Genomic DNA, 19,999 nt, shown 5'->3' with positions numbered 1-19,999 from the left:
AAGATCAAGCTAAGCATATGTAATCTTGCCAAGAACAACAGAGAGGTGCCAGACAGTATGTTTTATCATTGCTGTCAACTTGGACCCCATGATGGGAGTGTCTGCCACCCACTGATGACTCTGCCTGCATCAGTTATTACAGTGGTGTTTGCTTAACAGTAATTTAATAGTGACTCTCTATCTCCATCATTCTTTCTACATTTATTAATTGGAATTCTCCGGTAAAGAAGAGCTTTTCCTGTATTAAAAATGTCATTGATGATTCTAAAGTCTTTCAAAGGTAATGAAGAAAAAAGATACCTTGCAATGCAGAGATCTAGTTGACACCACCTTGATCAAACTTATTACAGAGCTAAAGAATTTTCTCTAAACCGAAAAGAAAACAATAAAAAAGAAAACCTTGAAATATGAGAAAGAAAAAACAACATGGTGGGCAACAATATAACTATTACAAAAGCTGGTCTTTTCCTTTTGAGTTTTTGTTACACAGTTGAAGCAAGATGTATTATAACAGTGTCTGATGTGTTCTGGAATATATGTGGAAGAAATAAATAAAAGTATTATAAATAGAGGAGGAAGGCAGGATATCTAGGGAGATAAGGTGTCTACATTTCACTAAACATTAATGTTGACAACAGAAGACTGTGACAAATATCTATTTTGTGTTACCTATAGTAATCATTTTAAAAGCTATTAGATATTTTTAAATACTATAGATAAAACTGAAATGGAATCATTAAAAATTCAAATAAACCACAGAAAGATAAGAAAAGTAAAATTAAAAATGAAAAGCAGAAAAAAATAAGCCCTAATATATCTATAATTATATTACATGTAAATGGCTTACATACAGCAACTAAAAGACAGAGATTGGCAAAGTGGACTAAAAAAAATAAAACCAATTTTGCTGTCCATCAGAAAATTACATCAGTGTAAAAGGATGGAAAAGGATATGCCATGTACTTTAATATAAAAAGAATACTTATAATAGTATAAATATCAAAACATTTTAAGCAAAAAAATCATGACACATGAGTCAAACTGCCAAGATAACAAAGCAATCCTAAATTTGTATAAACAAAAACCATATAACTTCAAAACATATGAGACAAAACCAGAACTGAAATGAAAACTAGAAAAGTCCACAATTCAACTCCTAACAAGAGCAGAAATCAGTAATATTGAAAACAGAAAAACAGAAGAGGAAAAAGAAAAAACAAAACCCCTGATGGAATGAACAGCTGGTTTCATTAGTGAAACAGAAACTGACAAGACCAATACTGACAATATAAATCAGCAACATCAGAAAAGAAACAAAATCATTATAAACATTGTAGATATCAAAAAAATATTAAGGGATATGACTACCAACTTTACACAATGGACCAGACCACCTCCACAAAACCCAAAACTACCATAATTTCATCTACTGAAATAGAATATTTGAATCATTCTATGACTATTAAGAAAATTGAATTTTGGGCTGGAGAGATGGCTCAGAGGTTAAGAGCACTGGCTGTTCTTCCAGAGGTCCTGAGCAATTTCCAGCAATCACATGGTGGCTCACAACCACCTATAATGAGATCTGGTACCCTTTTCTGGTGTGCAGGAATACATGTAGGCAGAGTGGGCAGAACACTGTATACATAATATATAAATTTTAAAGAGAAAATTGAATTTAAGGTGGTATATAGCTAGGGTAATAAGGACATATGATTGTGGTAGAAGGATAATAGATCAAAAGAACATAATTCAGAACCCAGAAAGTCTCACACAAATATGCCCACCTGAGTTTATATAAAGGTGTAAAAGTAATTCAGTGGAAGAAAACAGTCTGATAAAGAAATGATGCTGGAACACTTGGTCATGTATAAACAAAGAAAAAAACCTCAACTTGAGTCTCATACCACAAAAAGAACATAACAAAAAAAAAAAAAATCCCGAACTTACATATAAATCATAAAGCTACAAAACTTAGAAAAATCCAGAAATCTTCAGAACCGGCTTAGCCATCTCTCTGGCCCTGAAGCTGACTTCATAAACGTCTCTATGCATACTGTATGTTCACCCGTATACAGACAGCTGACTTCATAAACATCTCTATGCATACTGTATGTTCACCCGTATACAGACAGCTGACTTCATAAACGTCTCTATGCATACTGTATGCTCACCCGTATACAGAAAGCTAACTTCATAAACGTCTCTATGCATACTGTACGTTCACCCATATACAGACAGCTGACTTCATAAACATCTCTATGCATACTGTATGTTCACTCGTATACAGAAAGCTGACTTCATAAATGTCTCTATGCATACTGTATGTTCACTCCTGTACTGAGAGATTAAGGAAGGGTTATAAAATGTTAGCATGTAAGCCATAAAAAAATGATCAAATTAACTTTATAAAAATTAAAAACTAGCCAGGCAGTGGTGGCACAAGCCTTTAAATCCCAGCACACAGAGGCAGTGGCAGGCAGAAATCTGTGAGTTCGAGGCCAGCCTGGACTACAGAGTGAGTTCCAGGAAAGGCTCCAAAGCTACACAGAGAAACCCTGTCTTGAAAAAACAAACAAAAATTAAAAACATTTTCTGCAAAAGTGCCCAGGAGGCTAAAAAGACAAACTATTTACTGGAAAAGGATATCATAAGACACATATATGAGAAGGCTACTATCTAGAACATTATTTTTTAAAAGCTTTTTAAAAAGTAGCCCTCCCAAAGTAAAAACCAACCCAATCAGAAACAGGCAAGAGACAGGAGCAAACAGTTCACTGAGGAGGACACGCAGATGAAAAATGAGCACACGAAGCAATGGTGACCATCACTAACATAAGGGACTCCAAACTACAAACCATGAGGAAATCCTGCTGTAATGGCTAAGACAGAACAAAGTGACCACCCCAAATACCAGTGGAGTTACAGAGAAGGGCAAGACTGTACATTACTCTGGAAAATGGTTTCCTATTAAAGCTAAGCATACAGTTACCACAGCAACCAATAACTTTACTTCTGGGTATGTACCCCAAATTAATGAAGACATAGCCATACAAAAGCCTATACATGAAGCCAGGCATGGTGATACATGCTTGTAAGCCCAGCATGAGGCTGAGGCAGGAGGACAGAGTTTAAACTTAGCTTGGGCTACACAGTAAAGCCCTGTCTTAAAAAACCACCAACTGTGTAACAACTTGGATGAATCGTCAGAGGATTATGCAGAGTAAGAAAAGGGCCAACGACAAAAGGTTAGGTTTAACTAAATGTTTGTGCCTTTCCCTTCCCAAATGTGTACCCCCACTATGGGGATATCAGAAAGCAGAACTTCAGAAAGTTGCTAGTCTAGATGGGATATAGGGTGGAGTGCCTAAATGGATGAGTGGCCTTAGAAGAAGAGAGACCAACATTTTGTCTATGTAAAGACACAGCAAGAAGGCAGCCTTCTCCAGGCCAGGGAGAAGTGTATCTATCAAAACCTTGGTCTCGGACATTCTAGCCTCTGGGACTGTGAGAAATAAACACCCTTGTTTAAGCCTCCTCCTAGCCTACATAAGTTTGGTTAGAGCTGCCTTAACTGATGTCTATGTATTGTATGATTCCATTTATGTAACATAGAAGGAAACAAGAGGGATTCTTTTGGTGACAGGAATATTCTCTATCTTGACTACATCAATAGCAACACAGCGCTTATGATATTGTATTATGATTTTCAGGATGGTACCACAGGGAAAGGCAGGTCAAAAGAATTTATAGGATTTCTCCTATTATTCCATGTGAGTCTACAATTTTCCTAAATGAAAACACTTCAGCACGACAGACAGATGTATACATATATTTATGTTTATCAGAAGCTTTACTTATTATTGTGTATAAGATGTCAGAGAATAAAAGTGGGCCCGCATGTGCCATGGCATGTGTGAAGGTCAGAGGACAATTTTTGGAGTCAGTTCTCTTTTGGGTGGATTTGAGGGACTGAATTCAGGTCATCAAGGCTGCCTGCTGAGCCATCTTACCAGAGCCATCTTACCACCACTATTTCTTTAACTATTTATTCTTGTGTACACATGTTTGTGTATCTGAGTGTGGACACCCACATGTGGGGATCAGAGGATAATGTTTCAGGAGTTAGTTCTCACTTCTAACTTGTTTTGAGTTCTTTTTAATGTTTTTTTTTTTTTTTTAAATTTTAGCAGTTTCTATTTAAACTTTATTATTAATGTTTCAGTGTGGGTACCAGAACATAACGCCATAGAGTATGTGTGGGCATCAAAGGACAGTTTGGTGGAGTTGGTTCTCTACTTTGACATGGAATCCGGGGGGTCAAACTCAGGTTGTCATTCTTGCGTGGCAAGCACTTTTACCTACTCAGCCATCTCTCTGGCCCCTGAAGCTTATTCATAAACATTTCCATGCATACTGTATGTTCACCCGTATATACATAGAGAGAAAGATGAAAGAACTGCTATGAAATGTTAGCAACAGGTGATTCTGCATATACTAGTCTTCTAATTTTTATGTATGTTTGGCAGTTTAGAAAAGGAAATACTTATAGGTTAGAAACGAAATAGACTTAGTATCTCTGCTAACCCTGGCTCTCTTTGAAATACTCAGTATTAAGAGTAGTCCCTCCTGGCTGAGCTCTGGGTATCCATTAGCTCTGGCATCCTGAAGAAAAGGGCAACCAGGTCTGTAGAAGGTAACTTAAGAGAGCTGACCTAACACATTAAAACATACCCTGACAACTGGAAACACAGCAACAAAATAGTAAAATGTAACTGCAAAAAACAGTTACCACTCTGCTCAGCATTTTTGGAAAGTGGGACGCTTAATGCCCATATATGTACAGGAAACCAGTTTGCTTCCCATTTTTAATTTTTTAAAACTTTATTATTTAAAAAACTTGCAAATAAAATATATATCACACACCAATATTTACCAGACCCAAAGTCTATCATCTCAGTGAACTTAGAACAGCCATTCTGAAGCTGTGGAGCTTCACACTGGATTTTACACTTTTCTTTCTGAAAGCGGGAATTTATTTACTTCTCTCAAGTGATACCTGAGTAACACTACCCTGCCATTAAACAGCTCTTCCAACTACTGTAATCTGTCCTGGGTGATGTAAGAGGTGTGCCTGGCAATCAAGAGCACTGTTGTGGAGTAACACAGGTAACTAGCTATAAGAATGGTCTAGCCCTGCTGGGCGGTGGCGGCGCACGCCTTTAATCCCAGCACTCGGGAGGCAGAGGCAGGCGGATCTCTGTGAGTTCGAGGCCAGCCTGGTCTTCAAAGCGAGTTCCAGGAAAGGCGCAAAGCTCCATAGAGAAACCCTGTCTCAAAAAACCAAAAAAAAAAAAAAAAAAAAAAAAAAAAAAAAAAAAAGAATGGTCTAGCCCTCAGTGAGAACATGGTGCTGATAAAAGACCTAGTGGACTTCTGTGATGACTTAATGGTATGATGAAAGTAAAGGGCTTAGTGAAACACAAGGTGTCAAGAACTCTGCAGTATGACTAGACACTGAAGCAACCGAAGCTTTACCTTTCTAAGAGTCACCATTCATGAAATACCATTCACGTGAGACTCATGAGGTGTAGCTTTGATAACATCATAAAAAGTGTACGGATTAGAAGTACTGACTTGGTTAGGTTAGAAGCGGCATGATATAGGGGATGAACCTGGGATCTAAATTCTGAAGCATTCACCGTGACCCCTCCCCTTTCCTGCTTATGCCGTCTCAAGACAGTACTGAGTGCTTCTGTTCTCGTTTTTTACAAATGAGACAATAACCTTGTATGATGGGGTATAGAGATTAAAGTGGGAAACCCATAAAAGAACACTGTGTAAAATTAAGCACTACATGCCATTAACAAACACATGGCTTCACATTACCTGTATGAAATGTCCTTTGTCCTAATGAAACCTGTCAAATTTAATAGACTTCTAAAGACAACATTAAGAAAATTTAAAGATTTCAAAAAGTGAAGCCACTAAAACTAAAATTTATAACTGTTCATGTTTATGTAAAGTTCAAATAATCATCAAAGTATTTCCCTAAAGAGTTCTACAGAATTTTGGGTAATCTTAGGAACTAACATACATCTTCCTAGCTTCTTTCTTTTTTCCTACATAAGCCAGAGGAACATGTTACCTACAAAAGTTAAGCCAAGGGTCCCTGTTTGCTTCTTATGTTCAAACAAAACCATTCCTGAGTTGGGTCACTGACATGGTCATTCCTCCCACCCCTCCCCTGACCAGTCTCCCTATCAGCCAGGAGTAGACCCCGCCCCCTTCTTGAGTCTCCTGAACACGGTTTAAGTGCCATTTGGGTTTCCTTCTCAGTGGCAACACTTCTCTACCTTGCTGTCACTGCCACAGTTTGGGCTCCCTTTATGTTCCATCCGAGTTACCAGAATCATCTCCCAACTGGTTTCCTAACTGCAGTCTCTCTGTTCTTTCAGCCCATTCATCTCTCCGAACTTAAAAATCCTGAAATGTTCCTTCTGCTGTGTCACCCCCTATTCAAGGCTTTCTCCAGAGCACAAAATCCTCTGCCTGGAGGCCCAGTAATTCTCACTAGGAAATCTAGAAGCAGCCTTACTGTTGCAGGAACACGACAGGGCACCCCTGAAGTACCAGCAGAGAAAGGATTACGAGTAAGTTCACTGGGAACCTCTGTCCACTCAGACGAAGTGTATGTTACAAAGGTGATAGAGACTCAAATTTAAAAAGAGGCGATAACTCAGACACCATTTTGATGTATTTTAAATACATGGGCAATTACCAGACTGGACACATGAAACAAACAGTAATGGGGAAGCGTTTGTTAGAAATGGGAGGAAACCTACCTGGTAAAGGCAGGCTGCTGTTCCAAGGAAAAATGCAATGATGTAATTGAGGTCCTCACCATCACTCTGTAAAACACAAGGAAAGATTACCTTTTTGCCGGCAGCACCTATTTAAACAAATAGTCTACCAGGATAGGGTACGACAATGTTTATGCACAGTCAAACACTTTGTATAAAAATTATGAGTCTTAAAAGAGAAATATAAAACACATGGTAAGACAGAGGAAAAGAAGGGTATGCCTCAGCAGTTAAAAGCACTGACTGCTTTTCTAGAGGACAGGGGTTCAATTCCTAGCACCCATATGGTGACACACAACCATCTGTAACTCCATGTGCACTGGACACACAAGTGAAACACAGATGTACATGCAGACAAAACACCCGTACACATAAAATGAATTTAAATTTAAAAGGCAGAGAAATGGGAAGTTGAGGAAAACTCCAAGCATTCTGTGTCTTGGCCTCACCTATCAATGGCATTTCACTCCAGGGAAGATGAGACGCACCAGGAAAAAGCTGGCTCCCTCATAACACACAGTCTCTTCCTCCTAGTAACACTACATAAACATGCACAATATCCCAGAGGGTGACGACCAAGTTCCTCCTGCTCATGAGGGTCAATGCTTAAAGAGAAGCTGACAAACTTCACTCCCCGGAGGCACATCGATGAATTGCCCAATAAAGTAACTTGACATGACAAATAAAACCATGGCAACCGAAAAGCTGCTGTCCACTAGAGTGTGCTAAATCCCACAGAGAAAGATGGGGACTGGCTATAATGCCGCTGCGTTAGCAAACGGCAGGGGAGGGACAGCCAGGGCCTGTGTCCTTGTATCCTGCAGAGTATCAACATCCAACTTCTTTCAGTAAATGAATGAGCGGAATGTAAAGCCCGGGCAGAGGAGTAAGGGTTTCTCTTCATGCAGGAACATTATACTAAGCCCCTTTTCCTTCTTTTAGAAAAAAGTGATTTTTCTTTTTCCTACAGGGTCTCATTATGTAGCCCAGGGTGGCCTCAAATGCTCAGTCCCCTTGCCACAGCTTCCCAAATGCTGGGATTTTGTGGAGGTGGGCGCATTATGTAATAGAAATAAGAGCAAATTGCTTTAGTGCAATTGATTGGATACAGAACAGTCCACAAGGCAGAGGAGAGTGGCTTATCCTAGTGAGATCTTAAAACAGGAACATTAATCTTCTTAGGATACTCAGGTCAATTCTGCCCCAGAGGCAGGAAGGGACAACTTGAAGCCTTTCCACTTTTATAATTCAAAGACTTTAAATAAGCTCTGATTACTTTTTTGGTCCCTTTTCCTGATTATAAAAGTCTACGTTCATTGTAGAAAATTGTGGAAGATATAGATTATATGAAGAAACATGTAGTCCGTAATCCCACATATGGGAAAACTGTTGTTAACCCTTTCTGGTTCTTTGTCTCCGCCTCTACCCACCTCCATCCCCAAAGAACCAGAACCATACTTTTATGTGCTGCTCTTTAGTACTTTGGTTGTAACATAAACACTTTCCCAACATCGTAAATAGTCCTCATCTACAGGGCATGTGAAAGAATGTCAGCCTTTCAATGTGTAATAGGACTTAATTACTGTCCTATACAGCAGTGGTGTTTTTTCTCTAACTTACACTGCCATTTGAAACCTCTCTTAACTGCCTTTAGATCTGAAAGCACATTCCCAGAGTCAGTCTGACATGAGCTCAAATCCTTATTTACAAGCTGTATTTTGGATTGCTTAGCTTGTTGCATTTTGAAAAACAGAAGTAGAACATTTCTGCTTTGTAGTAAGTATTCCAAACATCTTAGAGTCCAAGAATCTTAGGACACTGATGCTTGACAGCCCCTGGGCTTGTGGAGTCTACGCCTCTATCCTGCCCAATGGAAGACGAGACCACAACAGCCTATCTAAGGTCACTGCACTAGTTACTGGCAAAGAGATCGCAGGTCTCCTGACGTCTAGGGCAGCATTCCACTGCTGTGACAGGTTTCATTTTCTAATACACCATACGGAAATTACTTCTGGGTTGGCATCAGCCTAATTACCATTGTTTCAAAACTGATCCTTAGATGAACCCATGCAATAAAAACGATGTGATAAAAGCTTATGCATTCCTGAAGTGTCAACTCAAAACAACCTTATTAACATCTCTAAACTCAGAACAAAGCAAGGAAGAAAGTGCAAATAATCTAATTTACACATTACTGTGAACATGAAATCAAATTTATCAACTTAAAATATATATACACAACACACAACAAATAAAACTTTGGTGCCACATGTTTTAATAAATCCCTCTCACACTAAGTAGTAGTTACTAATCGAGCATAAGCGAATTTGTGCTGAGTTTTTATACACATACACACATGCCACAGCACATATGTGGAGGTCAAGGAAAGCTTGTAGGAGTCAGCTCTGTCTTTCCGTTCTGTGAGTCCAGGCATCAAAGCCAGGTCATTACACTAGGCAGCAAGTGCCTTTACCAGCAGAGCTACTGCACCAGCGCATTTATCCTGAATTTTTAGACAACAGGACAATATATGGAAATGTTAATTCATGTGAGTCTTCTAAATAAATATGCCACAAGCACAAGGTAACACAGTCAAAGATAAATGTTGCAACCATTTTTAGTAGTCAGAGTATTTATAAACCAAGGTTATAAAACTGTAAACTTTAAATTAGTACCTATATACTATTCAAAATCAGGAAATATACAATATATTATTCACTATATCCAAAATTATAATTTTCAAATAAATTCTTTGGTTTTTTTTCCCCTTCTTTTTTAAAGACAGGGTCTCACTGTGTAGTCCTGACTGGTCTGGAACTCACTATGTAGCTCAGGCTAACTTAGAACTCACAGAGATCCTCTTGCCTCGGCATTCCCAGTGCCGAGGATAAAGGCGTGTGTCACGGCACCCAGCAATCCTTTACTCGTTAATCAAGTTTTATAGAAATACAGAGGCTGTTGATTCTGGGACTGTCTTCCCCTCTTTCACCATCAAGATCTGAATAACTCCACTGAGGTAAGATCTGTACAAAATTCTACAGGGAAGACACCTTTAGGAAGATCTATTTAACTTCAAGAGGTTATTCCTAACATACAATGCACTGATAAACCAGAGAGGAGCCTAGGATCAAGTCTAAGGGTATAATAAAGAAAAAAAAATCCTCATCCCATAGAAGCTGTGAACTTAACTCTGAGGGAAAAGAAAAAGTGACCAACATCAGCTCATTGCCCCAAAAAAGATTTACCTGTACCTGAAATTTTTGTAATTGAAAAATCTACCAATTAAATAGGTTTACCAAATTTTTTTTTCTTCTGTTTGCCTACAAGTACTACTTTTCATTGCTGAGGATTGAACCCAGGCCAGGGTATAACATATAAGAAATATATGAATTTTTTCAAAAATATCGAACCCAGGGTATAGTAAGAATTGTTATCCTCCTAGCCCAGCCCTTGTTTTGATGAGCAATATTTACATGGTTCAAAGTAAAAACAGTCTATGAAGAGGCACTTAGTGAAGCCTTGCTGCCACCCCAACCCCATCTGTCAATTCCCACCATGTTTATTACTTTCTTATTATTGTTTCAGGGTTTATTTATGCAAATTAAAACCTGTACTTATTCTGACAGACAATCCTTGTTGTGTGTGTGTGTGTGTGTGTGTGTGTGTGTGTGTGTGTGTGTGTGTGTGGTGGGGTTAGCTGGCAGGGACTAGTGGGTACCAGGTTGATAGATGTGGCCTGTATTTCACTGGCATTCTCAAATGTGCTCTGCAGGCACACAGTTATGTATACAGACCTCAAGGCACAGAGCAGATTCCTGAACCCGACTCCATCTAACTGGCATCAAGGTCCTCACATGGTCTATGCGGGGGAAGGCTCAGGCCCCGACAGAGAAGCCTAATCCATGCTTCTAAGAGCAGGCGGGGTTCAACAGGTTGTACTTTTAACTATTGCCAAGTAGAGCTCACTTCACCGAAGAACATCAAAACATCAAAGCTCAGGGTAAGAACATGCCTCCCTTTCCAGTTTTCCTTGGACTTATCATCAAAGAGATTTACTGTTGGCTTTTAAAATACATTTTTTTATTTTTATTTATTTTTTTTAAGACATAGTCTCACTATGTAGCCCTGACTGGCTTGGAACTCAAGAGAAATCCACCTGCCTCTGCCCCCCACCCCAACTGCTGTATTAAAGGAGTGTGCCACAGGCCCAATTAAAATAGATTTAAATTTTAGATTAGCCTTAGGCATATAGAAAATTAAGAAGAGAGTCTGCTTATGTTCCTCACTCCCTGCTCAGTTTCCAATGACAACTGGAATCAGTGTGGTACATACAAATGCTGAACTGGTATTGACACATTGTTACTGACTGAAGTCTGCTCTTCCTGTTGTAGGCTCTGTGGTCTGGACACACGGACAACGGCAGGTACCGACCACTCAGTCACACAGCACCATTTCCCAGCTCCAATAACCTCTGACTGTACACACTCGCATCTCTTCCCACCTTGGAAACTACAGAACTTACTGTCTATAGATCTGCCTCTTGCAGAAAGTGTCCAGTATGTAGTTTTTCACGCTGGCTGTTTTCACCAAACAATACGCACATAAGAGGTCTTCATGTCTATTTGTGACTGACAGCCATTTCTTCTATTACTGAATGGTAGTCCACTGTATGAATTACTACCATTTACCACTCATCTTCCATACTGCCTTGAAATTATGATTAAGTTGATATAAACATTCACATGGTGAAAGTGCTCTACTCTGGTGAGAGACACTTAAGAGCACTATTGCTAAATGATAGAGTAAAGCCATGGTTAGCTCTGTGAGAAACAGTCCAACTGTTTTCCAGAGTGGCTGTAACATTTTGCACTCCCACTTAGTGGCAAATGAGAGTTCCCTTGTTCCACATCCTCATCAGCATTGGGAAGTGTTAGCTGGCTGGGCTGGGGGCATGTTTTAGCAGGTGTTGAGTGGCATCATCTTGTAAACTTGCAGTTCCTTGATGACATACAATGTCCAGCATTTTTCTACATGCCTGTCTGTCATCTGCAGTATCCTCTGCAGTGAGGTTGTCTACTGCTCTTTTGGCCATTGTCAGTGGGTTGATTTGCCTTCTTAGTTTTGAGTTTGTGGAGTTCTTTGTGGGTTTTAGGATCACCATCTTCTCTCCTTAAAGATTTCTATTTATGTGTGAATGAATATATAATATGAGAGTGAAGGTGCTCTTGGAGGCCAGAAGAGGGTATTGGATCCCCTGGAGCTGGAGTTACAGACAGTTGTGAGCCACCCAAGATGGGTGCTGGGAACTGAACTTGGGTCCTCCAGAAGAGTAGTAGTAATAAGCACTCTTCACCAATAAGCCATCTCCAGCCCTATAGAGTCAAGGCACTTTATCATAAGAGATGTTTCCAAATATCTTTTCCTGGCCTGTGGCTTTTTTCATTCTCCTGACAGTGTTTTTCACAGAACAGACTTTGTTAGGTTTTAAGATGTTTAGCAGCATATTTTTCTTTCACAACACTTTTGGTGTTGCACTCATAGTCAGACCTTAGGGTCACATAGGTTTTCTCTTATGCTACTTTTTTTTTAATTTATAAATTTTAAGCTTTGTTCTTTATGTTTAGGTCTATGACACATTCTGAATTCCTGTTTATTCCTTGGCATGTGATTTTCCAGTTGTTCCAGAACCATGTTAACTACTGTCCTGTCTCCACTGATTTGCTTTTGCTTCTTTATCAAAGACCAGGTAGCTCTACAGATGTAAGTGTATCTCGATTTTGTCATGGTGATCTACTGTTTATTCTTTTGCCATGACCATAATGTCTTAATTACTGTAGTTTATAGTAAGTCTTAAAGTTGGACAACGTGAGGCCCACTTTTATTCTTTATCAGGACTGTGTAGACCATTCTGGTATGAATAGTGATAGTTTGTCCCTCACACAGGGCTCCTAAAACCCTTGTAAATAAAGGTGCTAGAAAAATCTTTTGCTATTACTCTCTGACACCAGTCCTGTCACAGATTCCCTAAGAGCTTTCTAATTTCCTCAGTTAGAGAAGGATTTGACCCAGAACTCCCAAACCACTTGGAATTTCTTGAGTTAGGAGGACAGCTTTTGTTCTGAAGCAACTACCATAGACTCCTAGATCAGTGGTGGATACCAGAAAAAAAAACACAGCTAGATCCCTGAGATTTCTGTCTCTATCCCAATCTTTCAGGGAGGAGAGGAGAGATGATAAGTTTAATAACCAATCATGCCTCCCCCCAAATCTCTAAAACATGGAGTTTGGAGAACTTCTAGGTTGGTGAACATCTAACATGTGAGCAGGGTGGCAAACCCAGCTCCACAGGTACAGAGCCCTTGTCCAGAGCTTACCCAGTCTGTAACCTTTGAAATATCCTTTATAATAACCACCAAATGCATTTCTGAGCCCAAAAACTATTCCAACAAATGACTGCTCCCAAAGAGAAAGTTGTATAAACCTCAACTTATAGCCAGCTAGTCATCAGTACAATCTGGTCATACAACTGGTATCTGACGTAAGGGTAGGCCCATAAAACTGAGCCCTTAGCATGTGAGTTCTGTCCTAATCCAAGTAGACAGTATTAAAACTGAACTCAATTTTAGGACACCTAGATGGAACTGGAGAATTGCTTGGTATGGAAAGACCTCCCATTCATCTGGTGGTAGAAGTGAAATTTTGAGTTTTGTTGGTGAGAATACAGAATAAAAGCATTTTTTTTCCTGCATACTGGGTCTTTGCTTTTCCATATAAATGTTGCAATCACTTTATTGAATCCACAAAATAATTTGCTGGCATTTTGACTGGAACTGTGTTTAATCAATGCATCAGGACAGGAAGAACTGACACCTCAATACTGAGTTTTCCTCTCTAGTGTGGAATCTCTTCTATTTATTTCCTCTTTGATTTCTTTGGTCAGAGTTTATAATCTATATCAGTCCTGTATGTGTTTTAGATTTCTTTGTAGGGACTTCTTTTTCAGTACTTTCAAATTTCAATTGTTTGTTGCTGGAATTTAAGAAATTTTTAGACAGTTCAACCTCCCATCTTGTTATATAACTATAATCACTTCATAGTTTCAGGAGCTTTTTGTTGGTTCTTGGGCATCATTATACAGCTAATCATGCCATCTGCAAACTTCTTTCTTGCGTCCACATTTTTTTCCTTTTCATCTTATTGTATCGGGTAGGATTTCCAGTGCAATGTTAAATAGAAGAGGTTAGAGGAGTTCTCTTCACCCTATTTCTGTCTTAGGAGAAAAGTATCTAGTACATTAAAGGTGTTAGCTCCTTGAGATTTGAAAAGGCCCCTCTACTCCTGGTTTGCTCCAAGCTGTGTTTTGATTTTGGTTTTGTTTTGTTTAATCATGGATGAAGGTTTTTGGATTTTGTCAAATACTTTTCTGCATCTATGGACGTGATATGATTATTATTTCTCCTTTAGACTGTTGAAGTGATAGATAGCAGTAACTGATTTCAAATACTAAATCAGCATTGCACACCTGGGATAAATCCCATTTGGTTGTTGTATAATTATTTTTGTTCATTACTAGTTTTGATTTATTAATATATTGCTAGAAATCTCTGCATCTGTGTCCAAGAAAGATAAATGGTCTGTAAAGCTGTCTTTTAAAAATATAAACAAGCTGAGACATCTCAGCACAAAGAGTCAATTACATCTAAGTAGCAAGCAGTTTGATCAGAGTGTTCTTCTAAAACCTAAAGCTGTATCACTGCCATTAGACAAGTGTATTACCAATTAGAGAGAACACAGAACGATTAGCAATGAAGAGAAGCTTAAGATAGTTGCAGCATTTCAAAAGCATGACAGGCTCTAGTACACAAAAACTTCCTTCCGTTTTTCAGTTCTGAACCACAAGAGGAAGAACGAGAGAATGAGCCCCAGAAGACGAAGGACAAGATAACTGAGTGCATGAAGGAAATCTAAGTTACCCTTAACAGGCTGTGCCAGAGCGATAGCCTTGTCTGCACTTTTAACTCCCAGGTGATAGGCCCAGAGCCCCAGCTTCTGCAGCTTCCACAGGATCTTCAGTCAGGATGGAAACAAGGCTTTGTGATAGTAGAGCTTGTCTCCACCTAGGGCTACTCGCTAACTCTTTACACACCTACCCCACTGTTTTTTCTATTACATCAATAAAAGTGTTTTAAAGACCACTTTATTTATTAGCTTTTTCAGTCAGCAGTTCCCAAATTGCTCATTTCTTCTCATTGACAGCTTGTCTGGCTGGCTGAAAATTGACCTTCTGCTGGAATGAATTCAGCCTAGCAGAAGGATGGGGCAGAAGGCAGAGGGAGGACAGCCAGCATCCTATGTTTAAAAGGGGGCAGGAACTTTACCTGAAGTAAACTGTTTAGAAGAGAAACTGTGAACAGAAGAGAAAAAAGAATGTATCCCTTTTACAAACCATGATGTCATCTGCTTTCTGTTGGCTTTAGGTACCTGAACACAGAGCACATGTAGAATGGTACCATGAACCTAGCATGGTGAGCAGGTTTTTATAAATGGTATCCTGAACTTAATGCTGGACAGACAGACAGACACACAGATACCCCACAGAGAAGGGGGGAGGGAGAGAGAGAGAGATCTGATTTGTGTAATGTGATCCTGTCAAGAACTCTTGGGAGAAAGCGAATGGATCAAAGGAAGGGATAACTGTGCATCTCAAACATGCTGGACTTGAAGAAAGGAGATTTCAGAAAGGACAGGAAAAGGTTAGACAGTCTGTTGGCTTAAGGCTCTGGAAGAAACTCCCCTGGGAAATGAAGTACCTGAAGTAACAGACAGCTCAGGTTTGAAAAGGCCACCGAGCAAAGGCCAAGCAGCAGCGCTTACTGAGGAACACAGAGAGGCAGTGTCCATGTGGACTATCACCCTGCCTCCACTCTCCTCTGCCCTCTTGTTCTTCCAAGACCAGCTCACCCTCTCTCCTCACCTCTCCTGAATCGCAGTAACCTCTCCTCTTCCTGGCTCTAAGAACTTAGTTATTACTCCTAGACGTCTTTGTCTATCAAATTCAACTTTAAGCTGTGAGAATGTAGGGTCCATGCTACATAGCTTAATGTTCACACAGTGCCTGTCAACAATGCCTCCAAAGAGTGAGTAATAAAGGAACATGTCAACCAGAAGTCAGTAGTTTTGCTGTTTGTTGGTTTGTTTTGGTGGGAGTTGCTTTTGTGGTAATTTTGGTTTTGTTTTTTGTTTAGAGACAGGGTTTCATTATGTAACCCAAGCTGGCCTAGAACTTACTATGTGGTTTCAGCTGGCCTCAAATTTGTAACCCTCCTGCTTCAGCCTTTCAAGGGTCAGGATTACAGGCATGTCCACCAGGCCTGCCACTGAAATCATGCTTTTGAAGGAAGGTAGAAAAGGGCATGTATAAGAACACAGATTTTGAGCTTGCACTAATCCAATTCAAATCAATTATGTAACAAGTAGAATGAACAGATACAGTCATCTGAAACTGCAAAAATAGCACAGTACCTGCAGGAGGCTTTCTATGGCATGAAAGCCTCGAATTAAGTTCAGAGCGCCACATAGAAGACTAAGGATAAACGCCACAATCCCTGACAGTGTTGCTGGTTCCAGTCGTTGATGGGCTGGAAGAGAAAAGAAGTGGTCAGAAATCAATACCAATACCTCGTGTTAGCTGAGCTTATGTGGACCCAAATTCACTGTTCAACTCAGATGGGTCGAAAATAAATAAATAACTTTAAACAATATATCTTAGTAATTAAATATCCCCCAGCCCCCAAGGCAGGGTTCCTCTATGTAGCCCTGGCTGTTCTGGAACTCATTCAGCAGACCTCAACTGCAGAGATCTGGCTGGCCTCAACTCAGAGATCTACCTGCCTATGCCTCTAAGTGCTGGGATTAAAGGTGTGTGCCACCATATCCAGCTTAAATATTCTTTCTAAAATGAAAAATGTTTGGCAACATAAAAAATCCCATTCTCAAGTCAAATGGAACTAACATTGTTTTTCTACATTTTAATAGATGCCTCTAAACTTCTGTTTTTGATAAGAGATGCTATGATATCTGTCAGTAAATCACTTAGGGGAAAAAAACTACTAGCAAAATATGTGTACAACTTGCAATTTGGTGCAAGTATTTGCAAAAGATGACTTTGCTTGGAGAGTCAATGGAAAGCTCCTATGCTTTCTGAAAATGCTTAGAAAACATTTTTAAGGATAAATATAGCTTGCTTTTAGGCAAAGCCCACATATCTGGAACAGAAGACTATAAACACCACTGGCTATATGTGAAAGCCCAAATATAATCGCCACCCAAGCTCTTCAATAGGATGCAGTCTTACAGCTAGGAAGACCCGTCTCCTGAAGGCACAAATGACTAAAATAAAACCACTCCGAAAGCAAAGCAGCCACAGAGTGACCACTTCATCTTTATAGCATTACCTTCATTTTCAGGCTTCAACAAAGTAAAATATTCCATTACACAATCATTTCCCTTCATGATCATTTTACAGTTATTAGGATTTACAACTGTGACTAAATGAAAACACAAACTAAACACATAATCAGTAAACTTCAAAAAGGACACCGGCAAAGAGGACAATAGAACCATTTTCATTTCTTTATTTAAACCACTGAAGTGTAAAAAGCCAACAATGAAGTTAATGAGGCAGAACATTAGTAAAGGAAAAGCTCAGATCTCTGCAAGTTATATTCAGCCATCACAGCACAAAAGATTCCCCAAAGAGTTAATAAAAACCCCAAAACCCACATCTCATGAACTATTCTTCAGGATCAGCAGAAAGTACTAATCTAGAATAACAGTCATAATTTCTTCTTTGTCCATGTCTAGTCTTTCAACAAATTCCCTTGAGACTCTAATATGAAAATAGAAAGGCAAATGTCACTGTGTAGTATTGATACCACGGTCTTTCAGCAGTGGAAAAAAAAGGTCACAATTAGTCATGTTTTGCAGCATCTGTCCCTCCTGGTCCATCCTTTCCCAGTAAGAGGGAGAACTGGCCTCTCATAAAAAGCAAATGGGCTTTAGGAATAAAACTGACAACTGAATAACTATCAAATATAATTATCAAATCACACTTCCATATGACACACATTACCTCACAAAAGAAAAAAACCCAAACAGTGAAAATTCAAGCTTTACATGGTCAAGTAAGGTGTGTTCAAAGGAAATCTGCTACCATTTTCATGTGTCGATGGCAATGTCTTTAAGCAATGAACAAGCCAATATACATTATTAAGTTTCTAACACTTGCCTTTTAACCTCAGAACATGTGTTTTATAATAATAGTACACCATTTATGAATTCATCATTTCAAAATGACCAAAGATATTTTTAAAGGGTAAAAGCAAGTGCTAAGCTGCCTTTAATGAAGACAAGGAAAGCATTGTGCACAAGGGCAGGCTGGCATGGTGCCCATTTATGTGGGCAAGAAATTCTAATGTGTTCACCTCCCTGCTTCATCCTCACCCCTTTCCCAGGACCTGTGGCTTGTTTTCCAAGAAGAGTTATCAAGCAAACTTCATTCGGCAAACACAAGAGGTTGGTGTCACAGAAGGGCACGTTCTCAGTTTGATGAGCAAATGAGATATTTAACCACATTGTAATGGATTTATTGTGTGATAGCTGTTACTTCAGTGAAACAGATTCTAGAATTTATTTTTATTTTTTGTGCATTGGTGTTTTGCCTGCATGTATGTTTGTATGAGGGCATCAGATCCTCTGAAACAGGAGTTACAGACAGTTGTGACATGCCATCTTGGTGCTGGGAACTGCACCCGGATCCTCTGAAATAGTAGCAGTGCTCTTAACCACTGAGCCATCTCTCCAGCCCCTGGATGTGAGACAGATTCTAGATCTGCTGTAACCCAAGAAAAGTTTGCAGCACATTCAGTTTGGCACCATGCCAGGAACTAATAGGTATAGCATATATGTGAAGCCATAACAAATGAGGGGCCATGCAGGAATAATACGGATTGTGTTTTGTTTCCTGAAGCCATCACCTGAACGGCTGTCTCATTTTGCTTCTGTCAGATGTGCAGAGAACCAAAGACACCTGGCATGGAGGGTGGGGATGCTAGAAGGACTATGTGGCTAACAGTACCTACAGATAAGCCAAGAAACATCTAGATGCAAAAATTAAAATGGTATCCAATCTATTGTCCAAGAGATGTTTGTTCACACTATAAGGCAGTTTCAGGAGCGAAGCTGAAGGCAAAATTCATACGGTCAGAAGTGAAGTAACTGGTGATATTGATGTGAGAGAATGGGTGTGTGTTTTTGCAGTTACAGTATATAGCAGTGATGGAAGATTAACACAAAACACAACTGAGAGAGCCATTCATGCACAACGTGTATAGGGAAGGAATACAATTCAGGGAGGCTGAAACAGGAAAAAAAGGGGCGGGGAGACCAGAGCAGCCATCGTGAGGATTTACAAAGGTGTAAACCAAACCACAAGCCCTCTGCCCCATGTCAGAGTACACAAGGTACATCATTGAAGAAGCCCAACACCTGGAGGAACAGGTTATTAAGATAAAGGCATTTCAGGCCAGTTCCCTTTAAGTGAACACAACTTACTCCCTAGAGAAAGACATGGAAAACTAACTTGATGACACACCTTCCTAATCAGATTCACAGTCTCTAATTTTCTTTCCTTCTCCCTCTCTCTCTCTCCTCCTCTCTCCCCCTCTCTCCCTCTCTCTCTCCCTCTCCCCCTCCCCCGCCCCAGGGATTCACTATGTGGCTCAAGCTGGCCTCAAACTCATGATTCCCCTGACTCAGGCTCCTGATTGCTAGCTAGCATTACAGGTTATTTGCTATCTACAATTCCTGGTCAGCCTTGTATTTTTTTATTAGATTATATTCTTATTCACATCTTGAAAGTGTTTAATATCTTTATAAAATGCCTCCACAATATTTAGAATAATAATTCAGAGAAAGGGCTTGGGCAGAATAGAGTAATATTTTCTAGTAACTGATAAGTTGTCTACAAAATTTCCAAAACAGATGAAGATTACAGAGATGTCAGAAACTGAAAGAATGTATGACTTTTTAAAAAGAAAAGGTAGAAGCAAAATAAATTTTAAAAGACTAACATTAAA

The 19,999-nt window shown here is 39.5% G+C and overlaps 1 protein-coding gene across 3 annotated transcripts in view; it reads right to left on the bottom strand.

Annotated features, from left to right (window-relative positions):
- The window catches only part of Sec22a (SEC22 homolog A, vesicle trafficking protein), a 58,249-nt gene that overhangs the window by 3,638 nt on the left and 34,612 nt on the right, over nt 1-19,999 (bottom strand). For all 3 annotated transcript variants that reach the window (XM_059276832.1, XM_059276831.1, XM_059276834.1), the window contains 2 exons: nt 16,386-16,501; nt 6,846-6,911 (listed from right to left, as the gene is read on the bottom strand). In XM_059276832.1, coding sequence (XP_059132815.1) covers nt 6,846-6,911; nt 16,386-16,501 — 182 coding nt within the window. The remainder of the gene's footprint in view (nt 1-6,845; nt 6,912-16,385; nt 16,502-19,999) is intronic.

The sequence above is a fragment of the Peromyscus eremicus genome, chromosome 12 (assembly GCF_949786415.1).
Source record: "Peromyscus eremicus chromosome 12, PerEre_H2_v1, whole genome shotgun sequence".
Classification (NCBI taxonomy): Eukaryota; Metazoa; Chordata; class Mammalia; order Rodentia; family Cricetidae; genus Peromyscus; species Peromyscus eremicus.
Note: the sequence above shows the minus strand (reverse complement) of the source record. Positions and strands in the feature narration are given on the sequence as shown.